Genomic DNA, 22,130 nt, shown 5'->3' on the forward strand with positions numbered 1-22,130 from the left:
AGTGTGGGGGGGAACTGAAGATCTCAGAGAAAACCCACGCAGTCACAGGGAGAACGTACAAACTCCATCCAGTTCTAGGATGGCAGACCCAAGCTTCCTTCTAGATCCCAAAGATGCATCGATGGGTAGATTAATTATTCACTGTACATTGCCTGTGATGTCGACGCTGCACATTAAAAGATAGGCTGGAACCCATTAAGAGGCCTGAAGGTGTAATATCGTGTGGATGCCCATAATCATGTCTCTTTTGTTTTTCTGCCCATCCCCCAGATGGTGAGTGTGTACCAGTCCCACCAACACTCTTGCTTCCTGTACCTGGGTAGTATTTTGGTGGATGAATATGGCAGTGAGGAGAGTTGCATGCAGGGTCTGCTGGAGATGATGCAGGTTCGTTATTCGTAAATTTGTGCGGGGCTGTTTTATAGATCTTTGGGTATATTCATCGTTTGACTTATCGAGGAGCTAGATTCAAAAATAAGAAGTTAGTCTTCCAACCTCAGACTTTATTCAAAAGTGTGGGGTTCCATTTAAGATGTGGCACGATAAAGACATTCTGTGTAGAACATAAAAAGGCACAGGAAGAATCCTCTCAGACCAGGATATGTATGCCTACAATTATGCCAATCCCATGCTCTATGTTCCTCCATTTCCTGCCTGCTCCTACGCCCGTCTAAATGCATCTAAGGCATTGCCATCATATCTGCTTCCAGCAGTTTTCCTGGTTATGCATTCCAGATATCCACACTTGTGATAGACACACAATGCTGGAGTAACTCAGCGGTTCAGGCAGCATCTCTGGAGAAAAGGAACGGGTGACGTTTCGAGTCGAAACCCTTCTGCAGGCTGAAGAAGGGTTTCAATCCGAAACGTCGACTATTCCGTTTCTCCAGAGATACTGTCTGAACCGCTGACTTACACCAGCATTTTGTTTATCCTTGGTGTAAACCAGCATCTGCAGTTCCTTCCTGCATACATCAGTGTGTGAGTGTATTTTGCCTCAAATTTCTCCTTTAAACTTTTACACTTTAAATATTTGCCTCTAATCTTTGATTTTTCCTACCTGGCAAAGATTAGATTAGATTAGATTAAACTTTATTAATTTTATTAACTTTAAAAAGACTTGTTCTACCCTATCCAAGCCTCTTATAATTTTATATTCTCTATCAGATTGCACCAGGGAACGCAATCTAAGTTTGACCAACCTCTCCTTCTAGTGAATATCTTCCAATCCGGATAACACCCTGGGGTAAAGCTTTAAAATCACACAGAAAAAGATAAGGTTTCAAGGTCAGTTATTGTCACATGTACCAGTTAATGTACGGTGAAATATGAGTTGCCATCCAGCCATACTAAGTGAAAAGCAACACTCACAACTCACAAAAGTTAACATAAACATCCACCACAGTGGATTCCATATTCCTCGCCGTGATGGAAGGCAATAAAGTTCAAATGTCTTCCTCTTTGTTCATTGGGTGTCAGGATCACACTTGAATGTTGTGTGACACCAAAGTTATGTGGTCACCACTTTATGTGACGAATCTATTGTCATGCATGCTCCATTTTTAAGATGGCTTTAATTCCAGTGGATCCAAGGGGTGAACTTTGCATGTGATTCCTTTCAGGCATTTTGTGGGCCAACATTCCATCTTCTAGAACAACCTAGAGGGTTCCAGAACCATCCGGACACAGTGGATGATCTTTTCCGCTTGGCAACAAGGTATGTAAAGATTTACACAAAGATTTGTTTGGTTTTTGCAGACTTTCGTAGTTTGGTCCCCTCATTAAATGCAACGGGAACTGCGAGTTGCATTCCTTAAAATGGAAAGAAGCTGTAATACTAGAATCGCCAAACACCCATGTTGAGGAATGGTTTACCAGTGTATGAGAAGGCTTCAGAGTTAGCAGCAAGAGGCCCTTATAATGGCCCTAGATTATAACCAATATCTTCAATGGGATCTGGGTTTTGTAAAATGATCAAGTTTAGTTTAAAGATACAGCTTTGAACCAGGTCCTTCGGCCCACCAAGTCCGTGCCAACCAGCGATCACTTATACACTAACACTATCCTACACAATTTTTGCAGAAGCCAATTAACCTACAAACCTGCACATCTTTGGGGTGTGGGTGGAAACTGAAGCATGTGAAGAAAACCCACATGGTCACGGGGAGAGCATGCAAACTCCATATAGGCAGCACCCATAGTCAAGGTCTGGTGCTGTGAGACAGCAACTCTACCGCTGCGCCACCATGCTGCCCTAGTTGTTACTAAGATCAAATGTAATTTGTTTAGAGTCATTTAAATTTGCTTCAGAATTCCAGGAGGCGAGTGGCTGCAAGAGCTGACCCTACCTGTTCATCAGTTTAACAACTTAAGATAGACACAAAGAGGCTGGAGTAACCCAGCGGGACAGGCAGCATCTCTGGGGAGAAGGAATGGGTGACGTTTCGGATAGCGATCCTTCTTCAGTCGATAATTGTTCTTCAGATATAAGGACATAAGTAATGAAAATGAAAATGGCAAACCTACTTTTCTGTCGGTGGGTGCCACCTGACCTGAATATTTCCAGCATTGTCTCGTTTAAGATTCCTAACACTAGCCGTGCTTTATTTTGGGTTGCTTCTTCTAATGGTACATATGTTTCACAATGGAATCTCATCACTAATTTGCAGAAACAGCTTAAGGCATACATGGAGATTTTTTTTAAATATATGTGTGTGTACACACATATATATGTGTGTGTACACACATATATATGTGTGTGTGGTTTTATGTGCATACATATATAAATAAAATCCTATATATGTTATGTTTTAATCTATATTTGTGTCTGGATTTATATTATTAATATATTTATGCATAATGTATATATATTATGATTTTGTATTAATTTATATTAATATAAATAAAATAATGTTACACGCGAACACACACACACACACTAACAGGTTTTTTTAGTGAATCTTGTGGGCATTCCTCTAAATGAGACAGTCCCCTGAGGGGCCTTGAAAAGCGAGTCTTCTACTTTCAGTATCTGACAGATCAGCGCATCATTGTCTGCTGAAAGGGAAGTATCACGTTTGATGCAATCTCCAATCTCGCTTAATTCCTGCGCGCAATTATCTGCCAATTATCAGCCTTTGAGATGGCAAGATAGAGGCGACGTTTTTGGAATGCTGCATATCTGATCTTGAACACCTTTGCGACTATAAACCATATTGCTTTGTGTAGTAATACTTTGCTGGCAGCGGTCGGTGCCTGTGAATACCTATCACATGCGCTGCTCCTTTAGGAATTGTTCAATTACTGGCCTTCCCCCACTGCAGACCTTTTTGTTTTAGTATCGTACATTTCCCTTTGCTCGTTGGAAAGCAGAAGATTACAGATTAGTCACGTATACGTTAATTCCTTCCCTGGCTTTGGTATGCTGTGTCTCAAAATGATTTGTTGGAATTTACCAAGGGGAAGGATTACAGGATAATAATTTTCCACCCAGGCTCCATGCTTGCAGAAATGCAAACTTTATGTTCTGTGTTCATAATATTTTTCTTCCCAGCATAATCATGAGGAATTTCTGTCATGGTAACAAATTCCATCAGTGTTGTTTTCCAAGTGTAAGCTGCTGGGAACCTCTTAAACGTTGCCCTCAGTGGCCTCACGGGTCACTGAGCAGGGCTAGCGTTGTTGTTTTATCAGCTCACACTGACGGAGCGCTCTCTCACTAAATCAAACCAATGAGTTTCTTTTTAACTCTGCGTAATCTGAAATTGCATCTCGCTACACAACATGCAGCAGATTTTAGTACGTGGTCAGTTTTCAGGAAACGGCCGATTCGGAACTCCAATGCCGCTGAGAGTGTTCTCTCCGACGCCGGAGTTCCATCATCCCGGCGAGAGGGCCTGAAACATCGGGCCTCAGCCACGGCGACTGCGACTGCGGAGGCCTCAAATATTCCCCGACCACGGGTGAACACAGAGGAAGACGACGGAACTTTTTATTGCCTTCCCTCACAGTGGAAAATGTTGATCCTGCTGTGGGGGGACGTTCATGTTAAATTCTATCGTGCGTTGTGTCTTTTCGTCTTTATTTTGTATGGATGTATGGAAACCCAATTTATTTTATGTACAGCACTTTGGTTTCAACGCGAGTTGATTTAAATGTGCTATATAAATAAAAATTACTTACTTACTTACTACCTAGTCATAGACCCATAGAACACAGCGGTGGAGGAACTCAGCGGGTCAGGCAGGGATATTTCATCAGAAACAAAATGTCGCCTATCCGTGTTCACCATAGATACCGCCTGACCCGCTGAGTTACCCCAGCACTTTGTCTTCTACTCAAGATTCCAGCAACTGTAGTTCCTTGTGATGCCATAGAGTAGTTCAGCAAGGATAGAGGCCCTTTGGCCCACCTGGCCCATGTCAACTAAGTTGGCAAATGGGGCTGGTCTCATTTGCCTTCATTTGGCCCATCACCCTCTTTAAACTCTATCCATATATCTATTTTGGGTCGAGAACCAGAAATGTCGCCTATTCCGTCAAACGGTGCCTATTCCTGCCTCACCGGCTGAATTTCTCTGGCATTTTTGTCTATCTTTGATTTTTCCAGCATCTGCAGTTCTTTCTTAAACATATATCTGTCCATGTGCCTTTTAAGAGTTGCAATTGTATCTGCTTCTGCAGCTGGCTCTGTGGACGACCATCTGAATGACAAAGTTTCACATGGGGTCCCTCTTAAATCTCTCCCCTCTCACGTTAAGCCTTTTGTTTTAGAATTCTCATGTTAGAATAGTGTAAGAAAATAGTTTGAATCTTACACTTTACCTGCAAAGTTGCTTCGCAAGGTGAATTGATACTCGGTGCTCCTGTTAGCTCTGAATTGAGGTGTGAATATCGCTGATTTGTTTGCATTTCAAAAAGCAAGCCCTGGTTTACTGCCATGCCTTTCATGTCCCTTCCAGGGTTTCAAAGCACTTTTTAAGGTCAAACAATTCATTTTGAGGTGTGGTAATAAGAACTGAAAATCTTCAAAACACTCAGTTGGTCGGGCAGTGTCTTGGAAAGAGAAAGGGTCGATGGTTCCGGTCAGGAACACCTTCAGTCCGAAACATTATCTTTTTTTCTCTCCATAGACTCTGTCTGATCTGTTGAGTTTCCAGCATTATGTTTTTATTGTCGATTTTGAGAAGGGGAAGATGTTTTCAGAGCTGTGAAAGAGAGAAAGTAGTAATGAAGGGTAGATAATGAAGGATAGACCTGTACTATGGTGAATACCATTGGTTAATGGAGGTAGTTAGCAGCACTTGGTGTTGTTTGTGTAAGGTGATGTTAATAGCTAGAATGGGACACGTACTTGTGGAGAAAAACTGGCTGAAATGATGACCATCAGTAATGGTTAGTTCTGACAGTCAAAAAGCGAGTGTCTAGAGTTGAACAATTCAAAGGTGAGTCTGGATAATCTAAACTGATGAGGAATAAATATTGTTGAGATCACAGGATAATTCGAAGATAGACACAAAATGCTGGTTTAACTCAGCGGGTCAGGCAACATCTCTGGAGAAAAGGAATAGGTGGCATTTTTGGCCAGGACCCTTCTCAGGATAATTCTCCTGTGTTTTTTAATTGCTTTCAAGAATGTGCCCAACCCAGGCGACTATTTGCATGCTAGCCACAGACTCAGATCTACCAATCATGTATTACAATCGCTCCAATCTATACACTGTAAATGGCTCGATTGTAATCGTCTATTGTCTTTCTGCTGCCAGGGCCTTGGTATTGTGCCTGATTTGTGAGTTACACATTACTCTGTGCCATAACAAGTGAGGTAGCCTATTGTACTCTGCATCAGCGGTGTACTGACCAAAGCAAAAGATGCTGTGACAGCATCGCAGCTGATCCCAAGCCTTTCCTCATGGACGTTGATGCAGACTTTCCCATGGGAGTCCTGGCTGCATTCCCCTGTTCTGTGCTTGGTCTTGCCTCTTCGATCTACTGACGTGCCGAGATACGCACAAGTGACAGATCAAACCCAGAGCCTTTTCTGTCCTTATGTTATGTATCATTACTGTTCAACAGCGAACAAACTGTAAACTCTTCAACAGATTCGCTCTTCAGAATCTCCTTTGATCCTGAAGTTTTAAGTTCTTGGCAAAGTTGCATGTTAGTCACTGGTTCAAGTCAACAATAGGCGATTTAATTGCTTGATGTATAAATCTGTTGATGGCTCTAGGTTAGTTACTGTGTGTCCCAGGATCACAGTGAATGGCGGTGCTGGCTCGAAGAGCTGTATGGCCTACTCCTGCACCTATTGTCTATTGATGTTATTGAATCACACTGATGGGTAAAAAGTCTGCTCCAGCCCACGTTTGCCAGGGCTTCAGTAATCTCTCGGGCTGAGCAGCGTAATCCTGGTCTATTAACGTGGAAGGTCATCTAGGGTTCACGCAGGAGGAAGTGGAAGCCACCGGCAAGCTTGCAATAATATCCCTTACACTTTAGCTACGGATAATCGCTCGCTCGCTTGCGTCGATAATCATATTGTTTGGCAGTGGGAAGCTGCTCTGCAGTGGTTGATGTCCACAGCGTGGGAATGGAAAACACACTCACAATTAGGTGAAGTCATTGTATAACACATTGGTGAGGCAGCATTAGGAGTATTGTTCAGCGTGGAAACAGGCACCTCGTCCCACCGAGCACGCACCGACCAGGGACCCATGCACATTAACACTACCCTACACTAGGGACAAATTTTTTACATTTATACCAAGCCAATTAACCTACAAACCTGCACGTCTTTGGAGTGTGGGAGGAAACCAAGGTTCTCGGTGAAAACCCACGCAGGTCACAGGGAGAATGTACAAATTTGCACAGACAGCACCCGTAGCCAGGATCGATCCCGGGTCTCTAGCGCTGTATGGCAGCGACTATACCGCTGTGCCACTGCACCGCCCACCTGGGGTCACCCTGCTATAGGGAGGATGTCGTGAAGCTAGAAAGAGTGCAGAGAAGATTTACGAGGATGTTGCCAGCACATGAGGGCCTGAGCTACAGGGAGATGTTGAGCAGGCTAGGAGTGCAGGAAGCTGAAGGATGATCTTATAGAGGGGCATAAAACCATGAGGCAGTAAATCCAGTGAATGCACAGTCTTTTACTCAGAGAAAGGTAAACAAGAACCAGGTGACATAGGTTTTGAGAGAAACCAGAGAGGCGACTTTTTCCCCACACAGGGCGGTGGGCATATGGAATGAGCTGCCAGAGGACGTAGTGTCTCAACATGAAACATCACGCATTCCCTCTATCCAGAGATGCTGCTTGTCCCGCCGAGTCACTCCTGCATTTTGTAACTATCTTCAGAGGTAGTCGGGGCAGGTGCAATAACAGCATTTGGACAGGTGCATGGATGGGAAAGGTGTGGGGGGGATATGGGCTGAACCTGGGCAGGTGAGATGGGTCATTTTGGTCAGCTTGGGTGTAAGTTGTTTCAACGAGTCTGTTTCTGTGTTGTATGACTCTAAATGAGCTCTTCTCTTCCCAGGTTCATTCAGCGGAGCCCGGTGGTGTTGATCCAAAGCCCAGTGATGTCTCTGATCATCCGATGTGCGTTGGCGGCAACCACGCTGAACCACCGCGATGCAAACTCCAGCGTGATGAAGTTCCTGCAGGATCTGATTCACGTGGCTACCATCAATGAGGTGACAATGCGATACCTGGATCTCACCCATGTACTGCAGTACTGATCTCGGCCTCGCACCGCCCTTCCCTTCCTGATCCTGGACAACAGGGATGGACTTCCCCTGGTCCTTGCCTATCAGTGCAACCAACCTGATTGTCCATTGTGAGCCCACCACCAACAACATCTTCCCCTTCTCTCCCCTGTCTGCTTTCCGCAAAGACCACTCTCTCCCGGTGATGCCTTGGATTCCTCATCCCTCCCCAGATACTTTCCCCAGCAACGCAGGAGTTGCAATGCCCACCTGTCCCTACACCCTCTACCTCTCCTCCATTCTGCAATCCCAAACAGCCCTTCCTGCCAAATCTGGATCTGATGAAGGGTGTAGGAAGAAACTGCAGATGCTGGTTTACACCAAAGATAGACACAAAATGCTGGGGTAACTCAGCGGGACAGGCAGCATCTCTGGAGGGAAGGGATGGGTGATGTTTCGGGTCGAGACGTGTCTGAAGAAGGGTCTCGACCTGAAACGTCACCCATTCCTTATAGCCAGAGATGCTGCCTGTCCCGCTGAGTTACTCCTGCATTTTGTGTCCATCTCTGATGAAGGGTCTTGACTAGAAACGTTATTTATTCCCTATCCAAAGATGCTGCCTGGCCCGCGGAGCTACTCCAGCACTTTGTGTGTTTTGCTGACGATTCCGGCATCTGCAGATCCTTGTGGTGATTGCGTTTGTTGTTGCGTTCCAGCACAGGGACGACTTTGAGCTGCGGAAGAACCTGGTGCACGGGTTCCTGGGGGAGAGTGGGGCGCTGCTGGTGGCACAGCTGGTCCAGGCCTGCTGCTTCTACCTGGTGCCCAGCATGCTTGGTAACGTGGCCGACGTCTTGTGGGAGCTCCGCATCTTTGACTGCAAGGTGAGTGCGCCCGAGCGCTGTCTCAATTCCTCACCTCACCTGATGATTGTAGGTAAGTGTTGTACGTGCGAAAATAGTAGCAGGAGTGGATCACGACTGTCATATGCTGAGAGAATGGAACGGCTGGGCTTGTATACTCGAGTTTAGATCGATGAGAGGTGATCTTATTGAAACATATAAGATTATTAAGGGTTTGGACACGCTAGAGGCAGGAAACGCGTTCCCGATGTTGGGGGAGTCCAGAACCAGGGGCCACACTGTTTAAGAATAAGGGGTAGGCCGTTCAGAACGGAGATGAGGAAACACCTTTTCACACCGAGGGTTATGAATCTGTGGAATTCTCTGCCTCAGAAGGCAGTGGAGGCCAATTCTCTGAATGCTTTCAAGAGAGGGTTAGATAGAGCTCTTAAAGATAGCGGAGTCAGGGGATATGGGGAGAAGGCAGGAACGGGGTACTGATTGGGGATGATCAGCCATGATCAGAGTGAATGGCGGTGCTGGCTCGAAGGGCCGAATGGCCTACTCCTGCACCTATTGTCTATTGTCTTTTCTACTTTGATTCTGATCCTGTGGTTCAGTAAGAACGTGGTTGATTCTAGACTTGGCCCCACTTTTACACCCAGCCATTTGTTCTATTTCTCACACGTCTACTGCTTTAGAGTTTGAATATAATCATTGGCTGAACTGACGCAGCCCTCTGCAGTAGATCATTAGAAAGATTTATAATCCTCGGTAAATCACAGAGTGCTGGAGTAACCCAGCAGATCAGGCAGCATCTCCGGAGGACATGGATAGGTGACATTTTGGGTCGGGCCCTTCTTCAGACTGGCTGAGTTACTCTAGCTGCTGCCTGACCTGCTGAGTTACTTTAGCACTTTGTGCTTTACTCAAGATTCCAGCATTTGCAGTTCCTTGTGTCTCCATTTATAATCCTTGCCTTGTTCTTGGGATTTGCTCCCATTCTAGACTCTCTTAAGATCCATTCCATTGATTCCTTTCATAATCTTGCAGTGAAATCATCTCTACTTTTTGCCACGCTCCTGTGAGTAAAGGCCAGTTTCCCTCAATGTCTACTGGTGCATCATGTCAGCAATGAGTTTAGTGAGCGCATGCAGTACTAATTCAGAGCCAAGTACAACCTTCCTGAGCAACAGAGGACTAGTGTATGTACACACCGCACCAACTCCTTGCTCTCCTGACCGTTTGTCCTAACTACCAGTTATACTTTGGGTTTACTTTCTCTGTCCAATGATGCATCATATCGGTAACCTTCCATGAAGACGTATCTGTTTCACACCATTTAAAAAAAATCTTCCAGCTTAAAAAATACTCTTACATAGACACAAAATGCTGGAGTAACTCAGCGGGACAGGCAGCATCTCTGGAGAGAAGGAATGGGTCGTTTTGGGTCGAGACCCTTCTTCAGACCTGAAGAAGTTACTCCAGCATTTTGTGTCATGCTGCCTGTCCCGCTGAGTTACTCCAGCATTTTGTGTCTATCTTCGGTTTAAACCATCATCTGCAGTTCCTTCCTACATTAAAAAAAATACTCTTCTAGTTTTCCTACATAATCTCACTTTTTTCCCCCCATATTATTATTCTGACACTACATTCACTTAATCTGTTTATCCCATTGTAGACGTCTTTTCATCCTGGCTTTTTCAACATGCTTCATGTGGTTGTGCTATTGAGGGACACCAGCGGGATCTGTGCTGCATTTCCTGATCTAAATTATCACCTTGGAGGGACTCTACCCAATCCCTGATCCAAATCTAATGCTTCCCATCTGTGTAAGAGAATGAATGTAAGTAAAAGAGTTGAATGTCCTGCTTTTTTTTTTAATCCATTCACTTTTGGGCTAGCTAGGATGTTTCAGAGGACATTTCAGAGTCAAATAAATTGGAGGGAATATATGGAATCATCCTTTACTTTTTGGGACCTAGTCACTGGCAAGGTGTTCAGAGATACAGCACGGAAACAGGCCCTTCTACCCACTGAGTCCGCACCGACCAGCAATCCCCGCACATTGACATTATCCTATACACACTAGGGATAATTTATATTGTACCAAGCCAATTAACTTAGAAACCTGTACGTCTTTGGAGTGAGAGAGGAAACCGAAGATCTCTGAGAAAACCCACGGGGAGAACGTACAAACTAAGTAAAGACAGAACCGTTAGTCGGGATCGAACCTGGGTCTCTGGCGCTGAAAGTGCTGCAAGGCAGCAACTCTACCGCTGCCCCACTGTGCTGCCCCACTGTTGTTGCTCTCTCGTGGCTAGCTAGGTCATTTCAGTGTCGGGTAAATCGGAGGAAGCGTCGAGAGTCGACCTTTTGTTCTGCTCGGCAAGGATGATAAATTTGCTCCTCTGAAGGATGTTTCTGACCCAAACGTTTTTTTGTCAATCTAATAGTTTTATACTTGTTAATTCCATCTAATTAGTTATGAAATCAGACAGCACAGAAACAGGCCACTCACCACACTTTTCCATGTCAACCAAGATGCCCCATCCAAGCTAGTCCCATCTGCCCACATCACTCTCACCTTTTCCTATCCGTTAACTGAATTTAATTCCAACTGCCAATATTTTTCCCACCTCCATCTAAACATTCCCCCTCCCCCTCATCTCCCCCTTTATCTAGTTCAACCTATTGCCTAAGATAAACACAAAATGCTGGAATAACTCAGTCTGGAGATATGTCCCGACTCAAAGTCACCGATCCATTTTCTCCATAGATGCTGCCTGACCCGCTGAGTTATTCCAACATTTTGTGTCTATCTTTGGTACAAGTCAGCATCTGCAGTTCATTTTTATTCCACCCATTACCTACTTGCCTCTACCACAACCCCTCTGCCTCACTTCTGCATATTTGCTATCTTCCCTCTATACACTCGGCCATGTTCAAGGCCTCAGTTTGATATGTCCTCCATCCTCTTACCTCCACAGATGCTGTTTGACCCGCTGAGTTCGTCCAGCTGTTGTTTCCTGCAGATTCCAGTATCTGCAGTCTCTTGTGTCTCCACAGCTTCCATGGTGGGATTTCAGCTCTGGTATCAGGATTACTCCTGCAGGCACCTGAGCTACTAGTCTAGTGCCAGCAACATACACTAGTGTCCACTCTGCTTCCATGTGGGTGGAAGGAAAGCCACTTGGCAGCTAGGGGCAGGTACAGGCCATCATATTTGGACTAGGAACATTCATAAAAGGAAGTGAATTATTTTTAAGAGTTTAGATTCCATTAACATTAGTTTATTATTACTGAGGTATGAAGGTGGATAATGCCCACTAGAGTGTTTTATTGTCATATGTCCCAGTTAGAACAATTACATTCTTACTTGCAGCAACACAACAGAATATGTAAACATAATACACCGTGAACAGTATAATAAACGAAGGAGAGAAAAAAGCGTTCAGTGTGTGTATATGAACACGCATGCTCACAAAAATATATATATATACACACACACACACATATATATACATACACACACTCACACATACACGCACACACATACATGCACATATATACACACACACATATATATACATACACACACGCACATATACACGCACACACATATATACACACATGTACACATGCGCACACACACACATATATGCATACGCGCACGCACGCATACTGTACCCCTGCAACATTTGCTATCACATGTGCCCGTCAACTCCTTTCTGATTTCTCCCTACGAGCGGCTGGGGCAATGCACATAGACCCATCCATCCAGAGAGAGTTAGCGACACGCTAGTGCAGGGCTAGAGTTCCTGCCTTACTGCGCCAGAGACCAGGGTTCGATCCTGAGTGCACGGAGTTTGCACGTTCTCCCCATGACCTGCGTGGGTTTTCCCCGGGAAGCTCCAGTTTCCTCCCACACTCCAAAGATGTACAGGTTTGTAGGCTAATTGGCTTGGTATAAATGTAAAATTGTCCCTAGTGGGTGTAGGATAGCATTAGTGTAGAGGGATTGCTGGTCGGCACGGACTCAGTGGGCTGAAGGGCCTGTTTCCACGCTGTATCTCTAAACTAAACTAAACTAAATCCCGCAACAGCAACCGCGGAATTAAATTATTTTGATATAATCTCAATAACGATGGCTGTGAAACCACTGGACGAAGGTTTAAAATCCCACCTAGCTCACGAACATCCTTCAGCATGGAAAATTGTCACCGTCGCCCAGTCTAGCTCCAGGCTTTCACAGTATGGCCTTGGTTGCCCTCTGAAATAGTCTTTAGATGAGCAGTGAATAATATAAGAAAAATAGCATTTACTGTTTATAGTTTAGATTTCCGTATCCACTAATCTGTCTGAAAAGAGCTGGTTAATGTTTCCATGGAGTCTTTAATGGAATAGTTCTGGAGTTGTGTTCAAAAGATTAAGCTCTTGTCTTTCCCCATCAGATGAACAAGCTGCTGTGCATTTCCTGTTTTTATATTTTGTTTTGCACAAGGGTCACTTGGGGAAGTGAATCAGACTTCAAGTTGGCCCGTGGAACTCAGATTGCAATCCAGCACGGACAATTCTTATGTCACAGAGATCTTCTCTGTGTTCTATCTCTTTCCTCTCTTTCTCTCTCCCTCTCTCCTTTTTCTAATTTTCTCTCTCCTTTGTCTCTTTCTCATTTTTCGTTCCCTTTCTCCTCTTTCTCTTTTGCTCGACTCTCTTTATCTCCTGTCTCGTTTCTCTCCTCTCTTTTTCTCCACTTAACACTGTTTAGGAATTACAATAACAATGGGCCCACTAACATTAATTTTCATCAACATTATGTCACTTATAAGTGGTAGAAAGTCAGAAAACCTCTTTACTAAACCTGTGTTCTTGGTCCTCTGAAATATTCCAAATGGGATTTAAACTGGAGGTTCAAGTATTGTGGAGCTAAGGGATGTAGATGGAGTTAAGACCCAGAGCAGCCCTGGTCTAAATAGAGAAAGCAGACAGGCTAGAAGGGTCGAGTGGCTCACACAGGCCAAGAAACCAGGGATGGGGATTGGATTTAAATGCAACTACTTATTCTGTTGGACCTGCACGTTATTGAAAATCAAACGAATGATATGGAAGTGGGAGCACAGCGTGAGTTGTATGTCTAATTCATCTTGTTCTCCATCACAATCCCATCATTCATGAATCTGTAGACGAGAAGTAACATCGAATGGACAGGCGTATGACTCTTGCCATGCTTTTGCCAGCTCAGGCTTGTTGTTTGGTGTCAAAGGCATCCTCTCAGCAGTGATGCCTTGTTAAAATACACAACCGACTGCTGGCAACAGCCAGGGTGAACACCTGAACTGTTGTTTGCACATGCCTCCTCTGCCGCTCAGCTGAGCCTCCTATAACATGGCTTGTCTGTGTTCCCTGTGTGTTTGACACCAGACCTTCTGTCAGTGGCTGGAAGACGCTCTGATGAGCCTGCCCAAGGAGCTGCCGGCTGGGGCTATCACCGCCACAGAAAAACAAGTCACAGAGTTCCACAAACAGGTCATGTGGTAAGTCTATGTCTTACTGATTCGTTTATTGCCACGTGTACCAAGGTACCGACTCATCCTTGATTACGCTGCTGGCCTTACCCAGACAGCAAGGCCAGCAGCATAATCAAGGACGAGTCGCACCATGACCACTCCGTCTTCTCCCCTCTACCAACAGGCAAAAGGTACAGAAGTGTGAAAACCCACACCTCCAGATTCAGGGACAGTTTTATTCTCAGCTGTTATCAGGCAACTGAATCATCCTACCACAACCAGAGAGCAGTGCTGAACTACGATCTACCTCATTTGTGACCCTTGGACTATCCTTGATCGGACTTTGCTAGCTTTACCTTGCACTAAACGTTATTCCCTTATCATGTATCTGTACACTGTGGATGGCTCGATTGTAATCATGTATTGTCTTTCTGCTAACTGGTTAGCACGCAACAAAAGCTTTTCACTGTACCTCGGTACACGTGACTATACACTAAACTGTTATGCAGTGAAAAGCCTTTGTTGCGTGCTACCCAGTCAGCAGAAAGATAATACACTGTGGATGGCTTGATCGTAATCTGCTGACTGGGTAGCACGCAACAAAGGCTTTTCACTGCATAACAGTTTAGTTTATTGTCACGTGTACCGAGGTACAGTGAAAAGCTTTTGTTGCGTGCTATCCAGTTAGCAGAAAGACAAGACATGATTACAATCGAGCCATTTACAGTGTACAGATACATGATTACGATCAAGCCATCCACAGTGTACAGATACAAGATAAGGGAATTACATGAATAACGTTTAGTGCACATTACAGCTAGTAAAGTCTGATCAAGGACCAATCAGTTACACAATACATTTGAGCATTGATGCAATGGTCCAGCAGTGGCTAATCTATATCTCCCATTTCCCTCTCCCCTGACTCTCAATCTGAAGAAGGGTCTCGGCCCAAAACGTCACCTATTCTTTTTCGAAATACCCGCTGAGTTCCTCCAGCTTTTTCTGTCTATCTTTGGTTTAAACCGTCATTTGCCGTTCCTTCCTACACACTAGAAAAAAGCAGCCGTTATCTAGTACAGGTCCACCATTGCAATCTGCAGTTCTTTGTGTCTCAATCAAGCCACTGTTACTGCTGTTTGCTGGTAACTGGTGGTCTGGACAGAATTACCAGACTACACCAAAGTGTGGTGCCAAGGCCAGGTGAGGCGGCCAAGCTCCACCCCGGCGGGTCAAATTCAGCTCCTGCGACCGGAGCTCTGGCAGTCTGGCCCGAGGCGGCAGATACATTCCCATAGCCGATTTCCACAGCCGATCGGCGGGTCGGTATCTCGGCAGCCTCGGCGGATCATTCCCGTACAGTGGATTCCCCTCGGAGACCGTGATCTCTGTTGGTCTGGCAAAACGGATAATCCAGACAGGTTCCGGAACTAAGGGTGGTGGGCTTTTATAATTCAACCTTTCTGACCATCCTAGACGACGTGCCCTGACAGCAGTGAAATTGCTGTTATCCTGATGGACATAAATCACTTATCTACTGTTAAAATATTCATTCATTCTCACTATGTAAAGTAAAAATGCTAGGGCGTTCAACGTATGATGAATGCACTGAAGCAAGCCAGCACAAAGTTTATCTCTCCATCATTTTACTCGGCTAACCTCTCTGTTACCTTGTCTTGACGCTCTCTGTACTTTGCCTCTACTTGCCCCTGCAGTAATTCAATTCTCTGATCCTGACTTGCCTGTTTGGCTTACTTCATTGTACGTTTTGTCTATAGAAGCACTGAGTTAGCTGCCATTACCCCAACAGGCTGGAACTTCCTTGCCTTGTGGCTCCTGTTTGCTGTACACCTTCAAAACGACATTGTCAACCAGATAGTAACTCGCCATTCTCCCCATTTAAATCCACCATGCTCCAATCAGTAACCAAGTCCACACTGAAAACTGGTGACCCCAGGGCTTTTCATTAGATTGAAGGTGTTTTTATTGGGTTTGAGTTTATTACTGTGTACTGAGGTACAATGAAAAGCTTTGTTTTACATGTGTAGGAAGGAACTGCAGATGCTGGTTTAAACCGAAGGTAGACACAATAAGCTGGAGTAACTCAGCAGGTGAGGCAGCTTCTCTGGAGAGAAGGAATGGGTGACGTTTCGTGTCTGAAGAACGGTCTCGACCTGAAACGTCACCCGTTTCCTCTCTCCAGAGATGCTGCCTGTCCCGCTGAGTTACTCCAGCTTTTTGTTTCTATCTTTTTTACAAGATTATACAATCCAATCAAACTCGAGTACAATATGTAAAGAAATGGAGACTGGTGTGTGTGTGTTAGTCGGCATTTTGCTGATTATATTTTAAAGTAGAAAGCAACTAAAGTTTAAAACATCGTCATAAATCATCTTCTCTCTTTCCCCTGCAGTGCTGAAGATGCTGCAATGATAGGCTGGTCTTTAATGGAATTCTCCGGCTTCTACAGATAGCATCCGGACTTAACCGTGGACTTGCAATGTAAGTGAAAATCAAAAAAAAAAGCATAAAAGATGGAAATCTGAAATAAAAACACCAGAAGCTGAAAAGGTTCAGCAGGTCAGGCAGCATCTGTGGAGAGGGGGACAGATGAGGAGTCTTCGACCAGGAACACTAACTGTTTCTCTCCATCTCTGGATGCTCCAGACCTCCGAATGTTTCCAGCATTTTTTGTCATTTTAGTTACAGTGTAAGCTTCTATCTTGCTGTTGCTCCAGGTCCACCACCGATTATTATTTTTGTTTCTTTACCTGCCAACTGGTAGTCCAGCACCACCTTTATTCTAGGCAGAATTCCAAGAGCGCTCTTGAAATCTCCCCCCACCCCCATCCCGGATGTCCCCATGCCTAGACCGGGTGAGAATGCCGATACCCACCTCATCTGGACTTCCGTGGCCCAGCGAGTGGTCGAATTTTGCCTCGCAAAAGAACTGGGCTAAGAAAGGGTTTGATATGGCAAGATTAGGGCAGTCTGAGGCTGTGCCCTTTGGTCCTAGGCTCTCCCACTAGCAGAAACATCGTCTCCACATCCACTCTTATCACTTGCTCACCAAGGTCTGGCCCTGCACACCATTGAGCTGAGCCGGGTTCTGGTCTTCTTTGTCTGAAGAAGCCAGTCTGAAGAAGGATCTCAACCCGAGACATTACCTATTCCTTCTCCAGAGATGCTGCCAGCTTTTTGTGTCTATTTTCTGGTTTTATTTGCTGCCTGAAGACCACTTGCAGAGGAGGGTTTGCAGTGCCGTGTGACCACACTGGGTGGTATATATCTCCGTTCCACACCAGTGCTTCAGCTGCTGTAGCTTCCAGACCCAAATAGCCTGGCTTCCTGTCTGCCGACTGTTTACCAGCTAACGATGCCTGGGTACAAAGAGCAGTTGACAACCAGAAAGTTTAGTGTCTATTAATTTCAGAAGTGGGTGTGTGCTTACTCCTGTGAGATTTGCTTTCTGCTGAATGCTGTGCTTAACTGCCTCTCATTAGCACCCAGTGAATGCAAGGTTTCTGCACGTCGCCACATTCCCACATCTGTTAAAGGTCCGCCCCTCCCCCCCCCCCCCCCCCCCCCCCCCTCCCCCCCCCGGTACATCTCACAACCCCAAGAGCCCTGGTTCGATCCTGGCCTCAGGTGCTGTCTGCAGAGAGTGAAATTTAACGTCCGAACCACTCAGAGAGAGGGAATGGAGCTGATGGGATTGCTATAGGTGTCCCCAGACCCATGACAGCCTCCTCTGTTATTTTGTGCATAACATTAGAACTTTGACCAGGATTTTGAAGTGTAGATTGATAGTATTTCATAGAAACATAGAAAATAGGTGCAGGAGGAGGCCATTTGGCCCTTCGAGCCAGCACCGCCGTTCATTGTGATCGTGGCTGATCGTCCCCAATCAATAACCCGTGCCTGCCTTCTCCCCATATCCCTTGACTCCACTAGCCCCTAGAGCTCTATCTAACTCTCTCTTAAATCCATCCAGTGACTTGGCCTCCACTGCCCTCTGTGGCAGGGAATTCCATAAATTCACAACTCTCTGGGTGAAAAAGTTTTTTCTCACCTCAGTCTTAAATGACCTCCCCTTTATTCTAAGACTGTGTAGCCCCTGGTTCTGGACTCGCCCAACATTGGGAGCATTTTCAACAACTAGATACAATGCGAGAGAACTTTATTTATCCCATTGATCTGCCAACATTCATGGGACACGAGGTACATGACAAATGAGATTACAGTGACGAGTGGAAAGGATTGGGGATGTGCAAGGGATTGTGGGGGGGGGGGGGGGAGAAGAGGAGTCAGTCTACTCCATGGCAGAAGGGGGAGGAGTTGCCTGAGCAATTATCTATCGTTTGAGACCCTTAGACTAATCGGACTTTACTGGCCTTTATCTTACGCTAAACCTTATTCCCTTTATCATGCATCTGTACACTGTGGATGGCCCGATTGTAATCATGTATAGTTTTCATGTATAGTCTGGTTAGCACGCAACAAAAAAGCTTTTCACTGTACACGTGGCAATAAACTAAGCCATGCAGGAGGAAGCGATGATACTGAGTTGGATGAGTCTGACATGAGGTTTTACAACTGGGGCATGAATACTGGTGTGACCAGACTGGTTGAACAGTCTACTTCTTTGCAGTGCGTTCTTCATGTCGTGGTGAAATGGAAGTGGTTTTAAAAAATATGTGCTGACGGGCTTTTTTATTAAATCCCTAGCTTTGTAGGACATTCCTTGCCAGCACACAGACATCACGAGAGGATTCCAGTAGTCGGTGCTCTACGCAACTGGAAAGGGAGCGAGCAGAGGGGTGGCTGGTCTTGGCTGCAAGCGCGGGGCGGTAGGGAGGGTGAGGTTAGAGGGCAGGTCGTGGCTTCAGCAGCAGGAGGGTGGCAGAAGTGGGGTCTTGTTTGTCGTACGTCGGTTCGATTCATCAATTGTTTGTGTTCCGTTGCACCTTGTTTTTAATTTTTGCCGCCTGCAACTTGCCAGCACAGGGACGGGCTCGTTCTTGTTGGTCCGCCACTGGGACACACAGTTGTTCAGTCATTCACCAGGAGTCGATGCCAGTGTGCCATAACGCTTGCTGGCAAGTTGCCTGAGGAAGCATGCTGTCGAGGGCAGGGAAATGATTTTAACCCTAAATACCAAAATGTGAAATACTAGCACTAGATTGTCAACTTGACTTTACCATTCTTGACTGCGTTGAGCCAATATTAAATTTAGTAAATAGCTGCAGGAGTAGGCCATTCAGCCCTTCGAACCAGCACCGCCATCCAATATGATCATAGCTGTTCATCCAAAATCTGTACCCCGTTCCTGCTTTCACCCCATATCCCTTGATTCCATTAGTCCGAAGAGCTCTATCTAACTCTCTCTCTTGAGTATGTTATTAGTTTTAACTGGACCCAGCGTATCAATAATTGTGAGTGTAATCAGGCGGAGATGCCTCATTGATGAAACTCTTGGCCCAGACTGTGTGTGTGCATCACTCGCCTACCGAAGCCCATGGACCAGAGCGCGACCTGCTCTCTTCCCAGAGAGGCCAGGGGTTGCAGAAGATGCAGGAGCTGAGGCTGGTGTTTCCGCACAGCAGCAAAGCTGTGTGGTCCAGGTGTCAACACATTCTCCCACTCACCATTCACGAGTGATTTTCAGGAATTAAATTTAACTCCCAATTTTAAGGTCGCTCTTCCTCCTCCCAGCACCCATCTAAAAGCATTTGTCATTCACCTCTCAACGAAACAAAACATGAATTGATCCGTGTCCTTTGCTTATTGCTGTGAGCTGCTGTGTCTCTCAACACGGGTGACTGGTTTTGGCTGCCAAGATTGAGTCCAACAAGATGTCTCTCCAACCATCTACCTGGTGCCAAAGCAGACCCGGCTTGGTGGCATTTCATGGACCCTCATCTGCTGCCCAGATTCTTTACAGGAACGGTGCTGCCCCCTCCTCTCCCGCCCCCCGACATTATCTTTCTGCATGAGCCGGCAAAAAAAGCTGCCTGGTCCTTCCTTCCTTCCTTCCTTACTACACACTGCGTGACACTACTTATTTACCAGCTACGGGCCCCTGCTGCCACACCAAGTCAGGGCTGAAGACCATGTACTGAGGGCGATGTTGAATGTTCGCAACTGGGTTTAGAAAGGAGTGGGGTGGGAGTGTGTGGGGGGAGAGTGACCAGGAGGGGTGTTGGGGCTGGTCTAGGAGCACTGTGTGCGTGTGCGTGTGTCTGTCTGAGTGTGTATGTATGTGTGTTTGTGTGTGTCTGTCTGTCTGTCTGTCTGAGTGTGTGTGTTTCTTGTCTGGGTGTGTGTGCATCTGAGTGTGAGTGTCTGTGTGTGTGTGTGTGTGTGTCAGTGCAGGTGAGTCAGGCAGCCAGCCCACAGCCACAGTGATCAGCCGGGGTCACTGCCGACTACAGCCGACGGTTCCTAATCTGTGAAATAGAATGTGCAAAGTTGGGGACAGGTTTTAAAAGTTTTTTTTTTAAATAACTGGCTTAAATTCAAAATACTATTTTTTCAGTTTTGCAACAATTTAAAAGAAAAAAAACAAGTGGATAATTTTTTGTGTAAGGTGTCTATTAATTTAAACAGGTGGTTTGCGGCCCAATTTATGTGAAGTGTTTTGTCAGTGTTTAGTGGTGGTACAGATGTGTGCCCATGTACAGAATCTTTTTATATTAAATTTTGAAAACATCTCACTTGCTATCTGTGTTGGATCCATGCTCTTTTATCCTTAAGTCATAGAGTGATACTGCGAGTTAATAGGCCCTTCGGCCCAACTTGCCCACACCGGCCAACATGTCCCAGCTACACTAGTCTCATCTGCCCACACTTGGTCCATATCCCTCCAAACCTGTCCTATCCATGTACCTGTCTAACTATTTGTTAAATGCTGGGATAGTCCCGGCCTCAACTACCTCCTCTGTGTTGTTCCATGTGTGAAAAAGTTACCCCTCAGATTCCTATTTAATCTTTTCCCCTTCACCTTAAACCTATGTCCTCTGGTCCTCGATTTGCCTACTCTGGGCAAGAGACTGTGTGCATCTTCCCGATCTATTCCTCTCATGATTTTATATACCAACAGACGATATTAACCCCGAAAAATATTTGTTTCTTAGTACAATGAGGGGAGTCCACTTCTGTTCACCCAGTCGAGTAATTTGTAAAAAAGGTAGACACAAAAAGCTGGAGTAACTCACAGGGGTTCTATTGATCTTATTTGATTGTGTACGCCGGGTTGATTGCATTCGTCAAAACAGGAAGGTTGCAATCTCCCACCCCACTCAGCGGGTGAGGCAGCATCTCTGGAGAGAAGCAATGGGTGACGTTTTTGGTTGAGACCTTTCTTCAGACAAGTAAATAGTATTTTGGGGGGGAAACAGATCATTTAATCCTTTTAATTTGTCATTCAATTAGACCCTGGCTGTATCCCGTTTCCTCAACCTTTCTTATGGCAGTTCCTAGTTAGAAACATAGAAATTACATGCAGGAGTAGGCCATTCGGCCCTTCATGTCAGCACCGTCATTCAATATGATCATGGCTGATCATCCAGAATCAGTACCCCGCTCCTGCTTTCGCCCCATATCCCTTAGAGTCAGCACAAAAGCTGAGCAAATGAACCTCCCTAGCTCCAATTATCAAAGCAATCCATTGAGGAAAAGGAAAGATGATGACTCTAGAGATACTGTGCGGAAACATGCCCCTCGGCCCACCGGGTACGTGCCAACCAATGATCTCACCGTACACTAGCACTATCCTACACACACACAGGGACAGTTTACAATTCTTACCCGAAGCCAATTAACCCACAAACCTACACGTCTTTGGAGTGTGGGAGGAAACTGAAGATCTCGGAGAAATCTCACGGGGAGAACGTACAATCTCCGTACAGACAGCACCCGTGGTCCAGATGGAACCCGGGTCCCTGGTGCTGTGAGGCAGCAGCTCTACCCGCTGCGCCAACGTGCCGCCCCTGATGTTGGGGGTGATTCAAAAGAATGGCATAACCTTTAACTCTCAATGTATTTATATACAGACCATGCCAAGGTAACCAACTGCT

General features: G+C 45.5%; 1 protein-coding gene across 5 annotated transcripts in view; it reads left to right on the forward strand.

Annotated features, from left to right (window-relative positions):
• The window catches only part of LOC116967057 (transportin-3-like), a 53,966-nt gene that overhangs the window by 25,215 nt on the left and 6,621 nt on the right, over nt 1-22,130 (forward strand). For 2 of the 5 annotated variants that reach the window (XR_004410127.1, XR_004410128.1), the window contains 7 exons: nt 271-387; nt 1,623-1,717; nt 7,535-7,691; nt 8,420-8,587; nt 13,970-14,082; nt 16,466-16,554; nt 18,781-19,909. Coding sequence is in view for 3 of the 5 variants with exons in the window: in XM_033013522.1 (XP_032869413.1) it covers nt 271-387; nt 1,623-1,717; nt 7,535-7,691; nt 8,420-8,587; nt 13,970-14,082; nt 16,466-16,526 (711 nt within the window). In the remaining 2 variants the exon portion in view is untranslated. Of the gene's footprint in view, nt 1-270; nt 388-1,622; nt 1,718-7,534; nt 7,692-8,419; nt 8,588-10,226; nt 10,392-13,969; nt 14,083-16,465; nt 16,555-18,780; nt 20,769-22,130 lie in introns of those variants that run through there. The other 3 variants (XM_033013522.1, XM_033013521.1, XM_033013523.1) reach the window with 3 other exon arrangements.

The sequence above is a fragment of the Amblyraja radiata genome, chromosome 38 (assembly GCF_010909765.2).
Source record: "Amblyraja radiata isolate CabotCenter1 chromosome 38, sAmbRad1.1.pri, whole genome shotgun sequence".
In the NCBI taxonomy this organism is placed as follows: domain Eukaryota; kingdom Metazoa; phylum Chordata; class Chondrichthyes; order Rajiformes; family Rajidae; genus Amblyraja; species Amblyraja radiata.